Genomic DNA, 24,434 nt, shown 5'->3' with positions numbered 1-24,434 from the left:
GTGCCCCAGTCTCTTCCTTGCTTCTCTATGGAACACAGCCTCCACATACCTGAGAAGATCAAAGTCCTCAGATGCATCTCTTACCATTGTTACTACTTCCTGCAAATGTCTCCATCTTAACTTCTCCACTTCTCTCTGGGAAAATGTGTCCCTTCCCTTACCACACCTAACACATCCATCTATGCTAATAATTCTGTCCCCCTCGGATCTGACTCTAGCAATCACCTCCTCCTTTTTCATATAGTTCACCTCTTTCCCTTGGCCCTTCTCAGACACACACACACACGCACACTGCCCACACTTTTATTAAGTACACCCTCCATGCTATTATGCCTCTGGATATGGCCCATGGCTCCTTGTCCATCACTCCTAAACACTTAAAGAGTAGCCCCCTTGTTGCTTCCACCTCCCCCTCCCTTCTTAAACCTCAGCAAACTCCCTGAGATCAAAGCAGCTCAGATGCAGAAGGCTCACAGATCTCATCCCAATCCTATCTCTGGCTCTACCCAGCTGTGCGATCTTGGGCCAGTTATTGAACCTCTGAGCCTATCTCTACATCTGCAAAACAGAACACTAAGAACCACTTACATGGTTGCTGGGAAGAGCTTAAGACACGGAACGTTACAGCGCTTCATACGCTGCCTAGCCCCACTGGCCTCCGAACAGGCAAACGCGAGGCTCTCTCCTCTGTGTCTAGCACTGCTCTCCAGGCTTTGGGGAACGCTGTCTGACGAGACCCATCTGGGCTTTCTCTGCATCGTGCACAGTGACTTTCACACTGTGGTCAGACAAATATGCGTTCGTTTGAAATAAAAGCCTGGGAAAGGATCATAACCTCCTTTTTACTAAGAAGAAAAACTCAGATGGAAAAATGTTCCCCAGTGATTTTCGCCTCTAGCACATTCTTTTAATAACATTCTCTGGCATGAAGTAATTAATGTTTAAGCATAACCAGCCCCAATTTAAGCAAGTAATACTTCAACTGAAAATGATTCTTTCTGGCTATCTTTGCTTTGCTTCTCAGTCCCAGTCACACAAAATGGAACTTACTTTTTTAACCCGGGCGGTCAGATCCTGGACGAAGAGTTTACGGAGGTTATGCAGGGTCTGCAGTTCTCGAGACTGGAAGAGAAGATTGTTAAAATGCCACTTAAGAGAGGGACACACAAATGCTGAACAGCAGCTCAACCTGGAGCTGGACTGCCATGAGTCCCCAGTGACAGAGTAGGCTGCAGCCCCTGTGGCAGTGGGTTGCCATGGGCTACCGTGTAGCCACCAGCCAGCATGAGTGGCCAGCAGCCGCCATGAGCGGCCGTCCAGAAGCCGGCGACTGATCTGCCTCGCCCAGGAAGAGCACAATGATGGTGCCAACTTGGGCCAGTGAAGCAACATCCTCCACAACTAGACTGAAGAACAAAAGGACGGCAACTTGTCTGTCCCCCTCCCCCCGATTGCCCAACACTGTTCCCCCCCCCCAATTCCCCAATAAAATCTTAAAAAAAAGAAAAAAAAAGAGGAGGACACACAGAATTTACTGCCCATGTGGCAGTAGACCATCAATCCCAAATATCTCCCCACCTGCTCTACAAGCCCACTGTCGAGGCCGTGGTCCTGCATTTCCTCTGACTTGCTCACCACCCATGTCCACCCCTCCACCCAGCGTTACCTCAGCAGCACCCCACAGTGCAGAGGCTGGGAATTCAGTGAACCGCAAACTAGAACAAAGCCTGCTCATTCGCTGTGTTCTGAGTGGAACCGTTATTTTTTCTCCCTCAACCACAAACGTTCAAAAGTTTTCTCACCAAAATTCCTAGTGGGTCGTGCTGTACCAAAATGGATTCTTTTTGTCTTCTAATTTCTCTCATACGCATTAAATATAACGTCAACAAGGTTAAGGGAAAGTTTAGCCACAATTTCTCCCACCCTAACGACTGACCATTTTCACGTCTCTCCACTGCCTTCTGGCCCTGGTCCACAGGTCCGTTCGCTCTGCATCACTGAGCTTATGGATAAGGCAGTTATTGTCAAGATTAAATGAGATGATCCTTATAAAACACATAAAAACAGTTTCTGGCACATAGTTAGTGCTTAGTAAACATTAGCTAGCTTTCATTTATTGATGCCCCATATTTGACAGCCACTGCCTCAATAGGTTTTTACTGTTTCCTTTTGTTGTGGTGGTGGTTGTTGTCATAACCTTCAGTGTAATTGACTTCTTAGGGGCGGTTTTTTTTTTCCTTCATTTTAGATTATTTGCTACAAATGAATCCTTAGGAATTACGATTGCTGCGCCAAGGGCCTGAATCAAACCTGATGGCCTTTGTTAACAAGATCAGAAAACCGAAATACTTCCTTCCACTCAAGTCTCATATATTATGATTAGTTCCTTACAAACTATTTTTCCATAAGGGAGAACGAGAGACATAAGCTCGCATGTATACTTTTCAATTTGTCTAAGTTGACCTACTTTGACACAGGATGTCAAGGTATGCAGCTCACACACGCTCACAGAAAAAAAGGAAAAAACAGACTATACAGCTATGGAAACACTAAGTTTCTTGGAATAAAGGTTCTGTGTTAATTTAGGTCCTATGACTGGGTCCAATTTTGTAATTCTGGGTTGAAATGAGAAGCACCTGAAGTCAATTGCTTCCTCGGATGAAGCAAATTACTTTCTGCAGGAAGCCAAACGGGCCTGTTATTATGAACACGGTGCACATGGTACCTGCCTAAGGCTTAGCCACCTTCCAAGGCAGGTGCAGGGGAGCAGCTCAGTGCCCACATTTCTGCAGACACGCTCTTCCCCGCCCGTGCCTGAGGGAGCTCTGTCCCCAACCCCCTGCTCTGCACGCTCTCCCTCCCACTTCAGGGATTTTATTACTGATTAAACTGTAATCACAGTAAATACTTTCCATGAAAAACGCCACCACACCAAAGGAAAATGAGAAGTCACAGTGCCTTGTCAGAGGGCCGGGCATTTCCTTGGGCATAAGTACCGAATAATATAGAATATCAAGTTTGGTGGCTTTCCCTCATGTTTGTTTTTATGTGAATTCAACTGTTTTGGAGGGCAACTAAAAAACTTTAAAATACCATAGTTTGTAAGTTATACTTATGCATATTCACGCTTAGGTGACTATCATTTGGCTTCCTACAGGGACAAATTCTCCTCCATCGTATTCATTATCATTCCCCACCCCGACCCTGGCTCGCTTCCCTCAGATCTTTGCCCAACACAGGCCACTGCCCTCTGTGTAGAAGCTCGGGGCTCAGCTTCCTGGCAGGCGGGCAGTGAGGGTGGGGCCTGAGAGGTAGAAACAGGAAGCCCGTCCATGCAGCAAGAGGCAGCTCCAGCCCCAGAGCCCAGACAGAGTGTCCTGTTAAAGCCAAAGAGGCTGCTTGGGGGGCAGAGACGGCCTCAATGGCCAGTCGGCCTTTTCCAACGTCGTTCTTTGGAGCTGGCGTCACAGACGCCCACCCCTGGACGCAGGTTCCACCCCCCACCCCCGCCCAAACACTCAGAGAGACGGAACAGGCCTCAAGCTAAGGCGGCTCAAGAACGGACAGCCACGGACAGCGAGCCTGTGTCTGAAGAACATTTACAGCTCGGGGAGGATTACATTAGAAGTTCAGTGAAAACATCCAAGACTAAAATGGCATATACTGGGGAGGTTCCAAACTTTGGTTTAAAAAGCATATGTGTGTGAGTGACTGAGTGTGTGAGAGGAGAGAGGAGGCAGGCATATGCGTGTGTGTGTGTGGGAATGTGAATAAGCAGGTGGGAGGGGGAGAGAGCCCAGGGATAGCTATAAGGAGGCCAGTGAGGAAAATGTGTTGTTCAAAAATGTACTCAAGGGGCGGCCGGTTAGCTCAGGTGGTTCGAGCGCAGTGCTCCTAACACCAAGGTTGCCTGTTCGATCCCCACATGGGCCACTGAGATGCACCCTCCACAACAACACTGAAGACAACTACTTGACTTGGAGCTGATGAGTCCTGGAAAAACGCATTGTTCCCCAATAAAATGTCTTAAAAAAATGTATTCAAAACATCAAAAAGGCAAAAGAATATGTTCAGAGTGGTGATAAACGAGAGAAAGCACGAGAGCTGAGAGAGTGGGTGTGTGAGAAGATGTGAGAGTGAAGGTGAGCAAGAGTGTGAAAGTGAATGAGTGCACATGAATGTGCAAACGTGTGAGTGTGTGAGAAAGTGTGAACAATCATGAGTCAGTGTGAGTGTGTTAAGGGGGTGTTCTGAGTGTGTGCAAGTTGTAAGTGCTTATGTATGAATGAGCGTGAAGGCGTGTGAGTATACACACGAGTGCAGGTGTGAGAACGTGAACATGAGGGCCTGTGGGTATGGGAGTGCGGTGTGGTATAAGTGACCATGGGTGTGAATGTGTATGAAGTGCAATGATGTGCGTGTGAGAATGAGTGATTGTGCATGAGTGTGGGTGAGGGAGTTGTTAATGTGAGGGAGGCCGTGAGAGAGAGGAAGGTAAATGAGTGAACATCTGTGGGAGCGCGTGGAAGGGTGGCTATGATGGGGGGAAAAACAGATACTGAAATTTCATTTCTCTGTGGCTGATGAGAGTATAGTTACCATTTTAATGTTCAAAATTTTTCTGAATTCTTATAATCATAATTATGAATATCACTTCTCTGGTAAAAATAGACCTACATGAAGCTATTTCACGACTTCCTTTTAGTTTCCCCTACAGCCACCCTGTCCACAGTCTTGTCCAGCATGCTTAAAAGGTCTGACTTCCTTTAACAGTCATCTTGCTTCTGTCCTGAATGGCTTGTGCCCTGTTCTTCCACCTGGCTTTGAGAATCAACGAGCACTGGCCCAGGAGCCAGACGGCAGCCTCAGGGGCAGCCCTGACCAACCACTGCCTACAGGCTGGGGTCACCAGGTTCTTAGAAACAGGCTCAGCCTCACAGAAATTCCCAGAACACATGAATGGAATCAAAATGTACGGCTGTATCTATATAACAGTGTCTCTCTGTTGTTCTATCATGTGAGATAACTGGAGATGTTTCTCCAAATTGAGAGGTGATACTGGGGTGGTCTGCCTTCAAACACAGGTGTGTGGTACTCTGAAGGGCCCTCGATGCCTGCAGAACCAGAAAGCCAGCTTCTAGAGCAGCGGTTCTCAACCTGTGGGTCGCGACCCCTTTGGGGGTCGAACAACCCTTTCACAGGGGTCGCCTAAGACCATCGGAAAACAAAAAGATATTTACATTATGATTCATAACAGTAGCAAAATTACAGTTATAGAGTAGCAACGAAAATAATTTTATGGTTGGGGGTCACCACAACATGAGGAACTGTATTAAGGCGTCGCAGCATTAGGAAGGTTGAGAACCGCTGCTCTAGAGCAACTGAAATGGAAGTTGACCAGAGGAGACAAACCTAATGAATTCAGATGCGGGACAGAGAAAACCAGCTGGGATTTCCAATGATGAGCGCTTCCAAAGGTAAATGGATCTGTTACTCCCCTGCCCCAAACCCTACAGATCTCAGAGCAACTTGACCTCTCACCTTGACCTCTCCATGCCCACCTCCTACCCCCTTTTTCACTTGGCCACAGCCACACTGACCTCCCTGCTGTCCCCCAACATGCCAAGCATGGGCTCACCTCAGAGCCTTGGCATAAGCGGCTGCCTCTGCCTGGAAGGCTCTGCCCCAAACCTCCCAATGGCTCACAGCTTCAAGTCCCTGCTCAAATGTTACCTCCTCATGGTGCCTCCCCCAACCACTCTGTTCCTCACTTTCTATAGCCATCCAACGGAGTGCATGATTTACTTCCTTATTATTCATTGTGTGTCTCCCTGAGCTAAAGGTAAACTTCACGAGAGCCAGGATCTTATCTGTTGTGTACTGGTTCGTGCCAAGCATCTAGAAGAATGCCAGCCCTTAGTAGGTGCTCCATAAATATCTGTTACTGTTGAATGGAAGTAATTCACAAAGTGCGAAGGCTGTAAAACTGCAGGCACTGATTGACAATTTAGTTCAATTCTTACTCAGGGGTTCTAGGATTACAGCACTAATTATGGATAGATGAATGGATGGATGGATGGATGGATGGATGGATGGATGGATGGATAGATGGATGGATGGATGGGTGGATGGATGGGTGGATGGATGAATGGATGAATGGATGAATGGATGGATGGACTGAAGGTAAGTCATTCTGCTAAGTGCTGGGGAATTAATTCAACAACTCTCACTTTCCCAAAGGATATTTTATGTCTAAAAAGATACGCGAAAGGTGTGCACAGATAGAACTTTAGAATAAACAAATTCAACAAATCATACACTAATCTGATCTTTGAGGCTAAAATGAGTTGGGAAACAAGTTGACATACCACTGTCTCTTCCAGCCCTTTGAGGTCCTCCCTGGCTTGTTCCCGTTTGTCATTGAGCAATCTAAAAAACAAAAAGGAATCATGAACCACCAAGGGGGCATCAGAGATCCCCTTAGGTACCACTGGCATCTTCAGAAATATCAACAAAACAAACCAACTCACACAAATAGCCATTGTCTGTTTTTTAATTGCCTCAACCAAACCAGAATATTTGTGTATCAGAATCCCCAAAATAGACTTTTTAAGACCTTCCCGGGATGAGAGTAAACAGAGGAAATCTTTCAAGTGCACTCACAGGAGCTTTTCCAGTTTCATTTCTCTCTCTTGGTCCTCGATTTTCAGCTTGTTATAATCAGAGCTGAGCTTCTCTTGTTCCAGCTGCAGTTTCTGATTCAAACTGAAATGGAGAGAAGAAAAGCAATCCATTCTACATCAATCTAAAATTCCGAGTCATCCCGAAAAAGACGTGGTTGTGTTCCAACCCCATTAGTTCTGTGCAATAAAGGCGGCAATTCTGGAGGGTTTTGAGGGATCAAAGAACAACCTCACAGCTTCTTCCCTGCTGAAGTGAAAACCAATTTCTGGGGAGCATCTGAGACACATGAAACACATGGCTTTGAGGAGTATTTGTAGTTGGCTTGCGCGCGATTTTCAAGGGGAAAATAATGAGATGGGTAAAGGCTGATATTTTCAAACACAAAAAGAGCGCCCGTCAGAAGAATTCTGCCGTCTGCCCTACAGACAGTGTACACCCACTCACGAAATCTTATCTGGGTATTTCGACCTTCCCTTCCTCTCTGGTCCCATATCCTGAAAACATCTCCTAAATCCAAGTTCCTGGCCGACACAGGGACAGTTCCTCTCTGTGAAGTCCTCGAGGAGGGGAACAGACAGAGGAAACACAAAGAAAGTTCAGGATCTCTGAAAAAAAAAGAAACTTGCCATCTAATTGGGGGCATCTGGTCAACGATGCCATCAGCCCGACACTTACAACCCCTTTTGTGGCCATGCCTGAGTGACTGTCAGGAACACATCATACACCCTCTGAAGGAAAACTCAGTCCCTTTGAGAAGGCGCAGGCCCAGGAAACAAAGCCCCCTGCTAACTAGCTCCGTCTTTCTCGCCTTCCTTCTCTCCCTCTTCTCCTCTTCTAATTGAGCACTTTGAGAGTGATTAATCTGGAAAAGGAACACGAGACATGTTTGAAGGAGACAGCATACCATGAAAGATAGCATGGCGGGGCCGGAAGGAGAAGGGGAGAGACAACGCTTTCCTCACACAGACTGTGTGCACAGAGCCCCATCACACCATTTACTCTTTCGCTTCAACTACCATTCTCCTCCTTTAAAATGCAAATGTGCTATGGAAGCAGCTCACATACACTGAAAAGAGATTTGGCTCAGTCGTTGGATTAGACTCTAACTCCAGTCTGATTCCTATTTAGCAGTGTGACCCTCAGTAAACCATTTCACCTTGCTTCCCATATAGGGAGATCCATGTCTCCATCTATAGAAAATGGGAGAGGGATGGGGCAGAACCTCTGGTCTAGACCTTGGGGGCAGGGGCAGGGGTGGGGGTGCCAGTGGACAGAGCTGTATTTCAACAAAATTGGTGTTCTTTGTTTTATTATGTCTTTTACTTGGGGTATTTAAAAACACTATTTTGTAAAGAGGCTCAAAAATTGCCTAGGGGCTCACTGTGCAAAAAAGCCAGAAGCCTCAGGAGGGGACCCTGAAGGTACCTCCCAGCTTGGTGACCTGTGTGACAATGTGGAGGGGAGGCAAGAGAGGACGAGGGAGAGGCAGCTACAGAGCAGGGGCCCTTCCCGGCTAGGACAGTGCAGGAGAATGGCCTTGAGAAGGTGTCACCAGAGACAGGCTACAATGATGCCATCCCAGTGAATGTCACAGGTCCCCAAGCACAGACACAGGACAGTGTGGGTCCCTAAGAGTTGTGTGTGTGCAACCAGGTGGCTTAGACTTGTGCTGTGGCGAGGAGGTGCCCAGAGCCGACTGACTGTCTTCTCTGGAGTCTTTATTAACCTATCAGAACCCGAGTTAGGGCCAATTTGGGGGGGTTTTTGTTTTTTGTTTTTGTACTTTCATATAGACAGTGTCCCCACCTACTGGGACATGTGTTTAGCCAGCTGAGTCACCAACATAACACTGCTCTGCGGGGGCGGACTGGGAAGGGCAGCTGGGCTCGCCTGCCACCTGCCCATCAGCGCCCCCTGAGGCTCGGCTCCAGATGGGAGAACAGTGTTGGGGAGCAGCCTGTACAGCCGCTGTGGCCCCAGGGCAGGGCACAGGGCCAGGACAGCAGAGGCCTCGGCTGACAGCCACGTCCTTCCAGGCTGGTCCAAGTGCCATGACCACCCCCACGTCCCAACAGCCCCCTGTGCCAACTCACTCCCGAATTTCATCAATGATTTTCTGCTTCTCCTCAATTTCATCTCGAAGTCTGGACAGCTGCTTCTGGTGAGCCTCCCGGTGGCTCTCCATCTGCTGCTCCAGCGCCTTCTGCAAGCCAGGCCAAGAGAAATGTGTCATCCACTTGTTGGCCCTCAGCCCACACTGTGACAAGCTCTGGATCGCTTTTATCTCTGACGCCCTTTGACTGTCAGGTCCCCAGACTGGGGGCCCCCAGAACCTGCCATGCTTTACTGGAACAACAAAGTGGAGTGAGCACTAGGAGCAAACTTGCCCATTAATTCAATAGTTTCCCCATGACCTTCTGCAGCTCACGTCAGCTACATGGCTTCTCTACCCCATCAATCAGAGGGCACAGACCTCTTACTACCTGGATGACTTCAGACAAGCCATGTGACGTGTGTGAGCTGACCTTCCTCACCTGCACAATTTAGATCATTGTTCCTGCCCTGTGCACTGCAGATTGATGGTGATGCTCAAAGGAGACCTCACACCAAAGCAATTCAAAACCAGGAGGGCGGGCCACCAGCGTGAGTCAGGGTTATGATGTCGGCTGCGACAGGATCCTGAATTAGGCTTCACTTTAACTATGGGCTCCAAGTTCACCCAAAACTAATCAAAATTCTGCATTTTCTCGTGTTTCATTTTATTCACCTAAAAATCTCATTTTTCAACCATTTTCCTTTACTATTTAAAAATGTAACCAAAAATAAAGATCTCTGTGTTTAAGATGGAAATTCAAACTTGGCATGTTTCTGTAAAAAAGGTAGAGGGGAGAGACATTTACTTCCATTCAAAGGAGTGGCAAACATTTCTTCAGGAGTTAACCTGACAGTGTGGCCCAGGCAGAGCCTGGGCGGTGCCGCTCTTTTCCTCTTCGTCAGGAGCGGGTAAGAATAAATGTACAAAGGCAACATAACTATTATGTATAGACCTCTCAGGGTTTCTGGACACCTCCGTGTCCATCTCATTTCTAAGCCTCACACTCGGAGAATGACTCTGATGGCCCAACATCGGCCCCTCCCCTCTCTCCCCTACACTGCCACACACGTCTCTGAAGGAGGCAGATTTTCCTAGAACAAGAAAACCCAGTCCAGGTGCATGCTGGGCTTGGGGGAAGGGGCGGCACACGCACCTTCATTTCCTCAGCATCCTGCAGCCGCGTGAGATGTTCCTTTTCCTTATCCTGGAAGCTGACTTCGTGCATTTTTTCTGTTTTGAATTTTAAAATGATGATTTAAGATTTAACTGGTGGACTCACACCCAAAAGTAAAAATTAAAAAACAAACAAACAAAAAAGAAAAATGATAATGTTGTGAAATAGCAGCTTATATCACCCATTACAACCATGGTACAAAGGGGTGTACCTCCGGAGGAGGACTTCCGGCTAAAGCAAGGCTGACCACTTCGGGGACACTACTGAGGTCTGGAGGTTGGGGACTGACAAGTGTAGGGGAAGGCGCTAACCTGGAGCGGGCCATTCGAAAACTGGCCTGGCTGTCTATCACCTCACACCTGGGAGGACTGGTTCCCCACCTGGCCTCATGAGTGATCCCTGAGGCAAAGTACATAAACGTGATTTGTGGATTATAAAATAGCGCTCTGTGAAGGTGAGTGGCATTTGGATTGACGCCACTATTAGAGTTCCAGAAAATGCTAATTTACTTCCCATGGGTAAGTTGTTTATTCTCTAAGAACCTAGAGCAGGAAAACAATGTAAGGATAAGAACAAAGAAAATAGAAATGTAACATCACATTCTCCAGACGAACCAGAAGGCCCCATATTTTGGACAGGGCCACTGTGTGGCACACCTCGGGGCCAGGTCCCAGCTTGTTCTGGGCCAGCGGCCCCCCTGAGCACACTGTGCAATGGACAGCCTGAGTTGAGGGGTGAGGGTGGATGAAGCAAATTGTTTAAGACAGAGACATTCAAGTCACTATGTTTCCTTTCTAGTTTGTTCCACTTTATTTCAGGTCTTCTCACTTCTATTTTATCTCCACCCAGTGGCATCACTGCAGAAGCAATTTTACTAAAGTTCTTTTCTGTGTCAGTTTTAGGTAGAACATTCTATTCCTAACATTCATCCATTATCACATAAAGAAAACAAGACAAGGTCATAGCAGGAGGTGGGTATGTTCTCCTTTTTAATTTGCCTTAGCATTTGAAACAAAATGTATTTACTGAGCAAATAACTCTGTAACAATAAAAGAAACAAAAAAGGGTGACAACATTACCAATTCTGTGACCCTATCAAAACCATTTTCATTACAAATAGTAATGTGTAGGCCTTGGAACACATGCATCCATTGATTTTTAAATGTTATAACCACCGTAAAAATTACATATTATGATTTTTCATCCAAGGTTGCACTATAAGCATTGCTGCAGCCTTCATATACTTCACCTCCAATATAGAAAAAATGTTTTGTTCAACCGTATACCATAGTTCATTTCACTGCCAGGCCTTTAGGTGGCTTCCCTTTTTTCCCACCAATATAAGTAATTCTGCAATGAATATTTGAGATTCGAGGATCAAAAGGTATGAAAAGTGTTACCATTATTAGCATGGTTTTCAAAATGCTTCCCAAAAGAACCCTAACAATTTTAATTGCAAATCATAATATGTGTGTTCCTGTTTCACCAACAATGCATATATATTCCTAATCCTATTCTGCTTTCTGCATTTCTAGCCACCTTTTTGAAATTTCTTCTATTTATTCATAGTTATTGAGTGCTTCCTGTGTTGGGTACTTCCCTAAGCAAAGGGAATTGGGAGGCGCTGGACAAAAACAGCGCCTTGTTCAAAGGATGGAAGGGCTAAGTCACTGACAGAAATTCAGACTTCATATTAAGAGCAACAGGATACCATGGAAGGTCAGAGGCATAGGGTTGGACACAAGACACAATTTCATTTTTGAATAGTCCCTTGGGCAGTGGCTGCCCTAGAGCAGGCTGAGGGTAGAATTCTCGCTAGATGGATGTAGTCACAATTCTTAATTAGGATTAAGGACAGTGATGAGCAGAAACAGAGAAGCGTCTGTCAGGTTGAATAGACAAGCTTTGGTGACAGAATGGAGCCAGGAAGCGAAGAAGGCAGAGGATTCTGACTCGGGCAGCCCGGTGGACTGAGGGAAAATGGGGAGAGGAGAGACATAGGGTGGGGACAGTCTTCTAGATCAGGGGTCGGCAAACTTTTGAGACGGAAGAGCTGCCAGGGGTCAGCAAACTGTGGCTTGCAAGCCACATGTGGCTCTTTTGGCATGTCCATGTGGCTCTGAAGTAAAATTGAAAATGAAAATAAAACTATCATAGTTTCATTTATAAAACTTTTAAAGGATATTATTCACATAATGGTGATTATGTAAAAATGTATTTATGGCTCTCGAATAATTTTTAAATTGTTGTAAGGGACAGGTTTGGCTCTTCCAGGGGTCAGCCAAGTTTTGAGACAGAACGTACCCAAAGGGCTGCATGTGGTTCGCGAGCCACAGTTTGCCGACCCCTGTTCTAGATGTTTTGATTCCCCCGCCCCCCCCCCCGCTATTATACCATTGTTGCCAGCAGACCTTGAAATTCTTCAGTTGAACAAAACTAAACATGATGAGTGCAGCCAACGAGAGAGTATCTGATGTAAGATAGGTGCCAAGAGTTTGACACCTGCATAGCAGTCAATTATTTACCTTGGGCTCGGAGCTTGGCCAGCTCTTCACTGAGCGAGTCTTGGGACTCTTCCAACTGCCTCCTCTTCTGTTCCATGTTCTGCATGTAGTCTGTCAGGGACTTGATCTTGGCTTCATGCTTTAAACAAAGCACACGGATACAAAGGAAGAGTGAATGGTTAGCAGGCGGTTACTCCAGCTTGCCTGGGGCTGTCTGATGGGAAAATGCAATGGAGGGGGAGTTCTCGAGTCCCTGTTTGAATTTAATACCCACATGATGCATATTCTGCTCTTTGCTTGGGATCTGGGACCATGGGCTAACAGGGTCCCCTATTTCTCCCGTGTGCTTCTCTGCTTCATGCCCTACAGACACCCCTCAAGGCCACGCTCCTCCTCGCCATCCCTGTGAGTGGGGCACCCAAGCCCAGGCTGGTGTTCCTCCCTCATGGAAAATAGTGTGTGCTGGGGAGAAAGGGGCTGAGGGCTGCACCTCTGGACTGCATCTCTGTAAATCAAATATTATGGCTTGTTTTTTCCCTGTCTCTCAAACTCACCAATTCTTATCTCATGGACTTTGCATTTTACATTTTCCTATCCCTGGTAAGCTCTCCCCTCAACACCCCGAGACATGGACTTGGCTAGATCCCTTATCATGCAGGCCCCAGTGTATTCTCATACATAATTCATCTTATCTAGTTTCTCACTTGTTAGCTCCATCAGGCTATAGAGTTAGTACTTAATAAATGTTAAGTGGAATGAATGAATGAATAAATGAATGGGAGCTCATTGACTGAATAAGAGCAGCAATCACTTCTAGGCAGATGGAAATATGCAGACACTCTTCCCTACCCCAAAATCTACAGGGTTCACATTTATGCAGACACCCAAGATACTGAGCTCTAATCTAATGAAATAACCTCCGGGAAATGGGACTCGGTTGGAGCACTCATTTTATAAGCACAGTTTTTGGTAAGGAAGTGAGTGTAAACGAAGAAGACAATGGCATTTTAGCTGGAAACATCTTGTCAGATTCCTTAGATCCTGTCAGAAAAGAGACAGCAAGGTTTCTCTTACTTCTGAACCCCAGGAAATACTGATTGAGTCTTTAGCTTCTGCAAATTGTAGCTGAGTACAAAACAGCACCTGATGGAACACTGTACTTGGTGCCCATGTAGAAGAAAGCCCTGACTAACACAGGTATTCTGTAGCCCCAGAACATCCTAATATTCTTGACTCGCATCTCATATACCCGAAGTCAGTGTCACTTTGAGACCTGGGCCCCACACTGTAAAGCACCCCACTTGGGCGGCATCCCATTCCCCTGAGCAGAGTTCACAGGCCAAGGGCCCATGCCCACCTGGAACCCACATTCCCTCTAGGCCACATTCTGAGGGGAACCTAGAAACTCCCTACCCCAGTGGCCCTAAGGCCACTCCCAGGGCTCCCACTGCTACTTCCACCATCCATTTGCATAGATTACAGTTGACACAGTTACATAGTTTCCACAGTTCACGGAAAGTGCAGACTGGGCTTGCATACAGAGGCCCGTACGCCCCGATGGAAAGAGAAGACAGTGGGCTGCAGGCCACAGGGCCTCCATTTGTCCTCTGGCCTTGACCTCCAAATGCCAGGTGCAGGGCTAACCAAAAGCACAGGCTATCTATCAGTATAACAGATGACCTGGATATCAGGATTGAGGTGCAGTGCCCTAATGGTTATCATTTTTCTTCTCAATATTTACAAATTATAAAAATGTGAAATAGTAAAGCAGACCAGAAAAAGTGCTATAAAAATTTTGCCCATAAACCACTTTAATTTATCAAGGAAGTTGACCCTTGAACAACACGGGTTTGAACTACATGGGCCCACTTATACACAGATTTTTCCCCATAAATACCTATCCTGTTTTCAGTCCCCACTTGGCAGTACACGAATGTGGAGGACTAACTGGTATGCACTGACCATTTTATATAGGGCACTTGAGCATTCATGGAATTTGGTATCTATGAGGGCTCCTGGAACCAATCTCCTCCAGATTCCAGGGGTAGTTAAGTATTTGGGGAGTCAGAAGTTATACGTGGATTTTTAACTGTGCCACCGGTGCGGGGGTGGGGGGGGGCAGTGCCCCTAGCCCCCACGTTGTTCCGGGGTCAACTGTATTTCTTCTATATATTCCTGGTGTATCTATATAAATATATATTTTATAAAGTTGCAAAGGATAACATAGATATAACTAAGCATTTTCATTTTCACTTAACTTTATATAATTATATTTTCCAAATGGCTCGGTTTTATAAATCTTTTGTTAAGAGTTGAATAATATTCTTCTATGTAACTTTATGCTATTACTCTGCCAATAGATATTTAGGTATTTTATTTTATTATAATGTATTACTGCACTCAACATCTTCCATATAAGCTTTTAATATTTTTAATCAGAAAATGATACCATATGAAATGAAAATTTTTCATTTTCATTACCGATAAAAAATACCATGAGTGAAATTACTGAACCGAAGTGCACTTGCATTTTTACGGTTTTTGATTCTCAAGGTGCTTTCCAAAAGGACTCACCAAATTATACTTTCCTGAATAGTGTATATAAATTTCACTATCACACACCAGCATGGAATAATCTTTTCAACACGTTTTTGCTTATAATGTTTGTTATAAAATGGAAACTTGATGTTTTAGTTTGCATCTCTTAGATTATTACGGTGACAGACAAGGAGGCTGGAGTTAGTTCTATGGTTACATATTATTATGGTTAAAAGCATACAGAACGAAGTATGCATTTGTCTGTCTCTCAGTATTATCTGATGCACCACTCTGCGCTGGTATCTGTTTCCCCAAATGGTCAGCTGGTTGAATGCCTGATATAGACAGCGAGCGAGCAGCACATACTGGACCACTCACAGAAGCCTCAAGTCCCAAATACCAAGCTCAGATAACAGTGAAAGACCAGAAACTAGGCTGCTGTTTTCTGAAATCACCTTACTAAACTGAAAGTGCCATTCCAATGGGAAGGAGAGCAGCCTTACTCACTGAGTGGACAAAATGTGCCCTGAGGCTTGAAAATTCCTTCAAGACTTTAGGTTCTCACACACGTTGGTTTGAGTCCCAGCTCTGCCTTTCACTGCTATATGAGTTTGGACACTATATTTAATCTAAATCTCAGTGTCCTTATCAGAAAAATAGGAACAATAATAAAACCTTCCTACCAGAATTTTTTTTTAACATCAAATGAGATAATGCATGTACCGTATTTGCCGGCGTATAAGACGATTTTTTGGCCCTGAAAAATATGCCTCCAAGTGGGGGGTCGTCTTATACGCCAGGTACACTTCAGATAGACTGTCCATAGTGCTTGCCCCGTGCCATAGTGGCCTCCCGATGCCCGCCCACTTCATTCCACATACCGTTCAGGCATCAGCAGCGCTGCTGGGTGTATGCTCGGCTGTTATGCGATTTTGCTGTTATGCGATTTTACCACACTCGCAAAATCGCACACAGCCGACTATACACCCAGTATGATAGCGCAAAATCGCGAATCGCAATACCATACTGGGTGTATGGTTGGCTGTGTGCGATTTTGCGAGTGTGGTAATTCGGGTTACCGTATATTTCTTTACATATTATGCATTGAAGATTCGCGATTTTGCGCTATCATGGTGCCTGTTAGAATGTTGAAGAGCTCGCACTTGCGCACTAGTGAGGTCCCAGGGAGATGCTGATGCAAGGGTGGACCAGACTGCTATAGTGACAGGGCGGGCAAACAGGGAGCAGGGACCAATCAAATCAGGCTTTGTATACAGCCAACAGCCAACCACAATACTGCACCATTGTACAGTACAGCATAGAAAATGTCGACCAGTCAAACCCCTATCATCCCTATCATGGCATCAGCCAAAAGAAAGAAGTATGATGCAAATTTTAAACTGAAAGTTATAAACTTTGCTAAGGAAAATAATAATTGTGCTGCTGCAAGACAATACGGAGTAACAGAAAAGATGGTTCGGGACTGGAAATCAAATGAGAAAGCATTAAAGAGTATGCCAAGGGGTAAGTGTGCATTAAGAAGAGGCACCCCACACTGGCCAGAACTCGAAAAACATGTAGCAGACATGGTGGCTCAACATCGCCAAAACGGTTATGTGGTGACACGAAATACAATACGCTTGTTTGCACTTCAGTGGGCCAAATCAAATCTGATATTGTTTTACCTTTTATTTGGTGTGTGGAAGGTGTGCGGAAGAGGGGGTAGTCTTATACGGCGAGTATATAACAAACTCTGTATTTTGAGTGGAAATGTTAGGGGGTCGTCTTATACGCCCAGTCATCTTATACGCCGGCAAATACGGTAAAGTGCTTAGACAGTATATGGTGCATTGTCAACAGTCAATAAAATGTTACCTGCTACTATAATAATGATAGTTGAAGTAGCAGTAGTTTCTGTTTTACCCCATTAAATTGGACCTATGGTAGAGATTAAAAGAAGGAATGTTGCCTTTGCTGAAAGGAGTTTTAGATTCCACATAATCTTATCCATACTATCTCTATATCTATATCATCTATATCTATATCTATTATCTATCTACCTACTTATCCATAGATAGCTAGATAGAGATCCATAGACGCATCCCTTAAAAAGGGACTGACAGTAACCCATGTAATTCACACAACAAAATCTAGCCTGGGTTAAGAATAAGCCTGGGCTGTCATTGCCTGGGGAGGCCATGGTCAAGTACATGTAGAGCAAAGTTCATCAACATCCCTATTACGCACCATTAGCCCCAGTAAGAGTATGGAGGAAGTAGATTTCCAGAGGACATGGGTGTGAAATGAGGAGGAAAGGCATGACCTACCTGGGATATGAGCAGCTGGCATGCTGCCAGCTCCCGCTCACTGGCATTCATCTTCCTGTTGGAATCCATCTGGGCGTTCTCAAGCTGCTTGCTGCGGTTCACAAGGGACTTGACCTCTGACTTCATCTTGCTGATGTACAGACGGGCCATGGTGAACTCCTCTTCGATGACTCCATTCACGTCTGCCAACTGAGCACAGGAGGGAAGAAACTCAACTACTGTCTACAATTCCCAGAGGTTCATGGGCCCCCTGACACCTGTCCATGGGTCCTCAAGAGGTCTGTGAGTTCCTGGTTAAGAATCCCTAATTATAGTATAGGACCACAAGCTGAAAATGATCTTTAAAAAGTACTATATGTTCACCTCAAGTTCTCTGAAAGCACAGGTGAAACTTTCAATTAAAAACCTCTACTAAATATAATCACCCGTTTACCAGGTTTTTCTTTACAATTGATTTTTAGGATAAAAGAGATAATATCAGGAGAAAAAGGCATTGAAGATTAAAACAAGAGATAACTTGGAAGAGGTGTTCCATTCAATGTCTTATATCCTTAGATTTCTAGAATAGCAGCAATGTCCAGTGATCCTGAATGTGACTCAGTCCTTGTAAGAACTCAAATCAAAATTTCAATTGTGGTTTTTGATTTTTTTTTAAAGGGGAATTTTATTGGGGAATTGGGGGGGGGGAACAGCATTGGGGAATCGCGGAAGGGGAACAGACAAGTTGCTGTCCTTTTGTTCTTCAGTCTAGTTGTGGAGGACATCACTTCACTGGCCCGTGTTGGTATTATCATTGCGCTCTTCTTAGCTGAGGCAGATTGGTCGCCAGCCATTGGACGGCCGTTCATGGTGGCTCACTCTGGTTGCTGGCCACTCACTCTCACGGCAGCCGGCAGCCCCACTGCAGCCTTCACTGTCGACACCTGGCAGCCCAGCTCCAGGTCGAGCTGTTGTTCACCATCTTAACTGTAGCGGGCGCAGCATCACTGGCCCGCATAGGTGGGATCCAAACTGGGGCCCTGCTGCTCAGAGCTGATGTCCCAAGCCAACTCCTAACCAATGAGCCACTCAGCCGGTCCTCAATTGTGTTTTCTATGGTCTGCTATTCAGAAAGAGGAGTCTAATGGCTTGAATATGTTTCTACAACTAAGGGTTGAAATAAAAAGTATTGTCTATATCGTCCTCAATTAAACAAACAAACAAAAAATCTAATGAATAAGAATGCGCCATTACCAAAAGCCCCTCTAGAGGAAGAATTTCCTGCATGACTTCTCATTACTACCAATCTATGCTGCCTTGCCTCCATGTGCCTGCCTCTTTCAAGCAGGCAGCAATCTAGTTTATTATTTAAGGTCACCTGAGAATAATAGTCTAAATCCATCTTTAGAGAGCAAGATTCTGACAGCCAGCGTTCTTGCATTATTTCATGTTTGGTTTCGAAGTTTCAGAGCTCTGCCGAAAACAAAAATTGAAGCAAAAACCTTGAGATGGAAACCCACTTATTGAGATGCAAACGTGCTCTTGAAGGGCAGTTGACCAAAGGAGCAAAGTAACTGTGTGCATATTTCTTTTAACCACCAGAGGGCGTCCTAGCACCTCAGGAGAAAACGAGCGCTGTCCAGAAGAACCCAGCCATGAATGGAGGCTGCAATTGGTTCTAAGACGATTTCAGCTATGTTTTTTTGATGTTCCACAGTATACTCTAACTGCCCACTTTTGCCATTATTACTGTCATTAACTCATTACATGACTGTTTTTTTCAGTAAACATTTAAGAGTCAGGAATATGGAATCGTGCATCAACCCTGAAAATTGGTAGCAGATAGGAAGTACACTAACTAGACAGCGCTGAGGGCCTGTAACTTGGTGTCAACATTACCCTAAGAATTCCACAACAGTAACTGTTAAATCAGTGTCAACCAACACAACACAAGCAAGAAAAGGTACAAGTATCCACTTCTGACTCCATCTTAATTTAATGGAGGTTCCTGCTAAGCCCGTTATATTTCTGACTGCCAACAATTTGTCTACCAACACCACTCCTCATTATATATTCCTTTTATAATCCCATAGCATGGAGATAATGGGTGAGAAAAGCCCTCAAACTTTACAGTTTTGTTCTTCTACCTTTGTGATTGGTTCAACATGGAAAAGACATGAGAAATAAGCCTGACCAAGTATGCTCTGTATATTGTCTAGTTTCTCTGGAAAAGTAAGGAAACATCCACATCTTTTATACCAGCCTCTGGGGTAAAATGCCACTGAACCAACACGTAGGCATCCTGGACAAGGACACTTTCTATTCTATGCCCAGATCCCGTGACTGGGGGAGAGTAAAAAATATTTACAATAGTGGACTTCCTCCAAAGTGATAGCTGGATATGTCTTCCCCCAAACCAGAACCATAATCTCTGAAGCCTACTCTTGTCCTAGAAGATCTAGAAGGAGATTTTTGAGTCCAGCTTGATGGAAAAAAACAGTACTCCAAACAAATGGTTTTAACTGTAAGGTTTCTTACCCTTTAAGAGTTCATATATTTAGTCATGTAAATGTAAACTTTTCAGTAATTCCAGTACACTATTATTTCAAAAAGAAGAATCAGACTTTGTTGCCAAAATGTTATTTATAACTCTCCTCTGGGTCTGACGATGACTCCAACAGTACATATACTAGACTGTGTGATACAGTACAGATGACTAATCCAGCAGAAAAAGCTGCCTTCACATGGAAGGCAGATGCTGCCTACCCCTCTCTACTTTGCCTATAGAGGAGGACTCACCCCCACACCCACCCACTTACCCCATGTCTCTAGAACATGGAGTGGCTGTGCAAGGTGCCATTTCTAAACCAAGTAAAAAGTAAGTAAGGTGATTGTTCACATTCTAAGACATAAAGGTCAGATTAAAACTAAAAGAAGTCAGTGTGGGTTGAAACAAAATTAGGCAGCTAATCCATTCATTTCATTTACTCCACCTCTAGTCTATTTGTTCATGGCTGGATTCCTGGAAATCTTTGTTTTAAGGAAAACACAGTGACATAGGTACATGAAAAGAAGAGGACGCTCACTAACAAACCTGGATAAAGTCAACACGAGGCTCATCTTGGTACTTGCTGTTCTCATCTTGTGTTAACTCAACAAAATATTGCCCAGAGTCCGAAAATGTTTCAAGACATGACTGAGCTGGAGAAATATGGGCTCTTCTGTTTCATTACCATTCAGGCCTGTCGTATTCTGGAACTGAGAACTGAGGAAGACTCCAAAAGCCATCTTTACCCCCTCACACCACAGCACTATCAGTAGGGACCTTATGGAAACTAAAGGGATTTCAGGAACAGAAATACACGGTCACTGAAAAAGTATAGGGGCATCCAGTTAGCTCTGTTGGTTAGAGCACAGTGCTCATAACACCAAGGTTGCCGGTTTGATCCGCACATGGGCCACGGAGCTGTGCCCTCCACAACTACTGGGTTGTCAGAAAAGTCATGACGCATTTTTGCAACGAAAAACAGAAAAAAATACGTCATGACATTTCTGACAACCCAATAGATTGAAACAACTGCCTGACTTGGAGCTGATGGAGCCGGGAAAAACATACTGTTCCCCAATAAAAAAAAAATTTTTTTAATAAATTAAAAAAAAAAAGATAGCCTAGTTCTGCTCATTTTCTTAGACCAAAAGAATTATATCACTAAACAGTCCTAACAATAAGAAAAGTATCTGTAATAAGGGGGACTTTATCAATCTAAAAAGCTTCTGCAGAGCAAAAGAATCAACAAAATGAAAATGCAATCTATAAAATGGGAGAAAATATTTTCAAATCATCTCTTGATAAGGGGTTAATATTCAAAATATATAACAAACTCATATAACTCAATAACAAAACCCAAACAATCTGATTAGAAAATGGGCATAGGATCTGAATAGACATTTTTCCAAAGAAGTTATACAGACGGCCAACAGGTACATGAAAAGATGCTCAACATCACCAATCATCAGGGAAATGCAAATCAAAACCACAATGAGATATCACATCACACCTGTTAGAAAGACGTCATCAAAAAGATAAGGGATAACAAGTGTTGGCAAAGATGCGGATAAAAGGGAACCCTAGTGCACTGTTGGTGGGAATGGAAATTGGTACAGCCACTATGGAAAACAGTATGGAGGTTCCTCAAAAATTAAATTACTTAAATTAAAAACAGAACTACTATATAATTCAGTAACCAGGATTTGAAATCAGAATCTCATAGGAATATCTGCATTCCCCGTTCATTGCAGTATTACTAACAATAGCAAAATATGGAAACAACCTAACTGTCCATCCATGGATGAATGGGTAAAGATGTGGTATGTATATATACAATGGAAAATTGTTTAATCATGAGAAAGAAAGAAATCCTGCTATTTGTGACAAAATGGATGGACCATGAGGATTCATCTCTCATGTGAAATAAGTCACAGAGAAAGACAAATACTGTGTGATATCCCTTATATGTGGTATCTAGAAAACCTAAAAAAGTCAAATTCAGAGAAACAGAGAGTAGAGTGGTGGTTACCAGGGGCTGGAGGGGTGGGACAGGGGAGTTACAAAGGGTACAAACTTCCAGTTATAACATTAACAAGTTTGCATCATATTCTCGAATGTTGCTAAGAGGGTAGATCTTAAATATCCTCATGAGGAAAAAGAAATAACTATGTGATAAGATCAAGGTGGTAGCTAATGCTATACTGGTAATCATTTTCAATATATAAATATATCAAATCAGGACACTGCATTTCTTAAATTACACAATGTTTTATATATATAAATATAATCTCAATAAAGCTGGGGAAAAAGTATCTGTGCTTATAATGATACACCTAAGAAATATCTGTATATGTCATATAATTTCTCAGCTGACAACCTTTGAGATAACCTGGACTCACATTTTCATTTTATAAATTAGGAACACGAAGGGCAAAGAAGGTGACTTGACAAAGTCACATTACTCCTCCTTTTAGCTCTCATTGCCCTAGTGATTAAATCATAAGAAAAAACCCCAGAATATTGGTAGTTAAAAAATAGTCATGGGGATGTAAAGTATAGGGAATATAATCAATAATACGGTAATAACTATATATAGTGCCAGGTGGTACTAGTCAGGGGATCACTTCTTAAATTATATAAATGTCTAGCCAGTATGCTATACACTTGAAACTAATATATAATAAAATAATATTGAAAGTCAACTCTAATTGAAAAATTTTAAAAGGGGGAAGAGATCAATAATATTGTGATAGCATGGTACAGTGTCAGAAGGTTACTGGACTTATCACGGTGATCACTTCTTTAGCATAGGGAATATAATCAATAATGTGGTAATAACACTATAGTCATAGGCGGGTACTGTTGAGTAACTATGATGTATGCCTGAAACTAATAATATTGTAGGTTAGCTATGTTTTAATAAACATCTTTAAAAAGAAAAGAAAAAAACAGAATAGTTAAGAATATGATGCTCTATAAGTGAGAGTTATCAATGAAATTAACTAGTTCTCAATGAAATTAACTAGAGCATCCAATGTCTGGGATCCAAAAATATCTTCAAAACATCCAGTTGAGTATTTAAAAATAGTCTCAATCATACTTCAGATTCCCAAAGGTAAGGACCTTTTTTTTAAATGCTGAAGTGCCTAGACACTCCTTGATTTCATTAGCATTTTTCATCAGCTCTATTTTAGAACTTAGCATAAAAATATCTTCCTTTATCGTTATCAGCAGCAGGCGCCAACTTCCCATAAATCAAATAACTCTCTACCTTCATATTTCGAGGGCCATTTAATCACCCCAAAATCAAAAGTTTAAAGCTCAACACCAATGTATGCTTCTAAAAGTTCTTCTAAGTCCTCAAATATAAAAGCACCAAACTAGAGCTAAATAGGGTTAATCCTATAGTATCTGAGACTTCTATGCTAAAATTAGACGCATTCATAAAGATGCACGAAATAGTCAGTTATAATAGATGTTCCATGAAAGAATGATTAGCTTTACAGGACGCCATATCCTCTAAGCCTAAATAAAGCTTTCTGTATTTCCCAGAAACGTCTAGAAACAAAAGTAATTTGGGGAGCCTTTTCTAGTACAATCCCGGCACAAAATCTGAGTGTTCCCACAAAGCAGGCACATGTAGAATTCAGCCTTTTAACAGTCAAATGGCTAAATTCAGATATTAGTTTTGGGGACTTGTGAGCAATACAGCAAGCACCATTCCCAGGCTTGATTAAACCCACACACATGTATCAATGGCTGCTCTGTACAAGGTGTTGTATTATAATAAAGCTATAGTAATCAAAACACTGTGCTATTGGCATAAAGGTTAGATCAATGAAACGGAATAGAGACACCAGAAACAGTCCCACACACTTTGGGGGGTATTGGATATGTTCATTATCTCACTGTGGTGATGGTACAATGACTGTGTACATATGTCAAAACTCCTTAAACTGTATACTTGAAATAAGTGAAGCTTACTTCATGTCAGTTATACCTCAATGAAGTTTTTCTTCTAATGTACTTATCTTATTTTTTAATGACACCTCTATATTGTGGCAAATTATTAATTTTCATTGGCTAAGAACTTTCTTTCTTCTCTTTTCTCTCCATTCCTAGTTCATGGACAACTTTATACCTCCTCCATTCTTCCCGCCTCCCTTACTTCCTTCTTATCAATGGCACCAATGTGAACAACTCCAAGGGATTAATCATGGTTAGTTTAAGCCAATTATAGTAATCCTATTTATTTCTCTTTGTTTTCCCAGCTTCCCTTGCAGTTTGAGGTGACCATGTGACCCAAATCTGGCTAATAAGGTATAAGGGCATGTCTAGGGGACTGCTGGGATATAGTTCACACCTGATTGAAAGTTGGCCGCCTTTTTAGCCCAACCTGCTTTGGATGTAGTAGTGTTAGAATGTGATGATTGGTGCTATAGCAGCTGTCTTGCTACCATTACACAAAAACCTACAGATATAAAAAAGGAACAGGCTGAGGAAAGAAGAAAGGAAATAAAGAAAAGTCCTGGATCCTAGACATTGCTGAAACACTGCACCAAAACAAAATTTGTTTCTAAAAAAA

General features: G+C 43.5%; 1 protein-coding gene across 1 annotated transcript in view; it reads right to left on the bottom strand.

The window, feature by feature from the left end:
• The window catches only part of KIF5C (kinesin family member 5C), a 164,108-nt gene that overhangs the window by 21,288 nt on the left and 118,386 nt on the right, over nucleotides 1-24,434 (bottom strand). Inside the window, exons 15-21 of the mRNA XM_019646505.1 lie at nucleotides 17,323-17,511; nucleotides 12,479-12,596; nucleotides 9,933-10,009; nucleotides 8,778-8,887; nucleotides 6,664-6,765; nucleotides 6,369-6,429; nucleotides 1,051-1,122 (exon numbers count right to left, since the gene is read on the bottom strand). Of these exons, the coding sequence (XP_019502050.1) occupies nucleotides 1,051-1,122; nucleotides 6,369-6,429; nucleotides 6,664-6,765; nucleotides 8,778-8,887; nucleotides 9,933-10,009; nucleotides 12,479-12,596; nucleotides 17,323-17,511 (729 nt within the window). The remainder of the gene's footprint in view (nucleotides 1-1,050; nucleotides 1,123-6,368; nucleotides 6,430-6,663; nucleotides 6,766-8,777; nucleotides 8,888-9,932; nucleotides 10,010-12,478; nucleotides 12,597-17,322; nucleotides 17,512-24,434) is intronic.

Source organism: Hipposideros armiger, unplaced genomic scaffold (genome assembly GCF_001890085.2).
Source record: "Hipposideros armiger isolate ML-2016 unplaced genomic scaffold, ASM189008v1 scaffold_104, whole genome shotgun sequence".
Taxonomy (NCBI): domain Eukaryota; kingdom Metazoa; phylum Chordata; class Mammalia; order Chiroptera; family Hipposideridae; genus Hipposideros; species Hipposideros armiger.
This window is presented reverse-complemented; position numbering and strand designations above follow the sequence as displayed.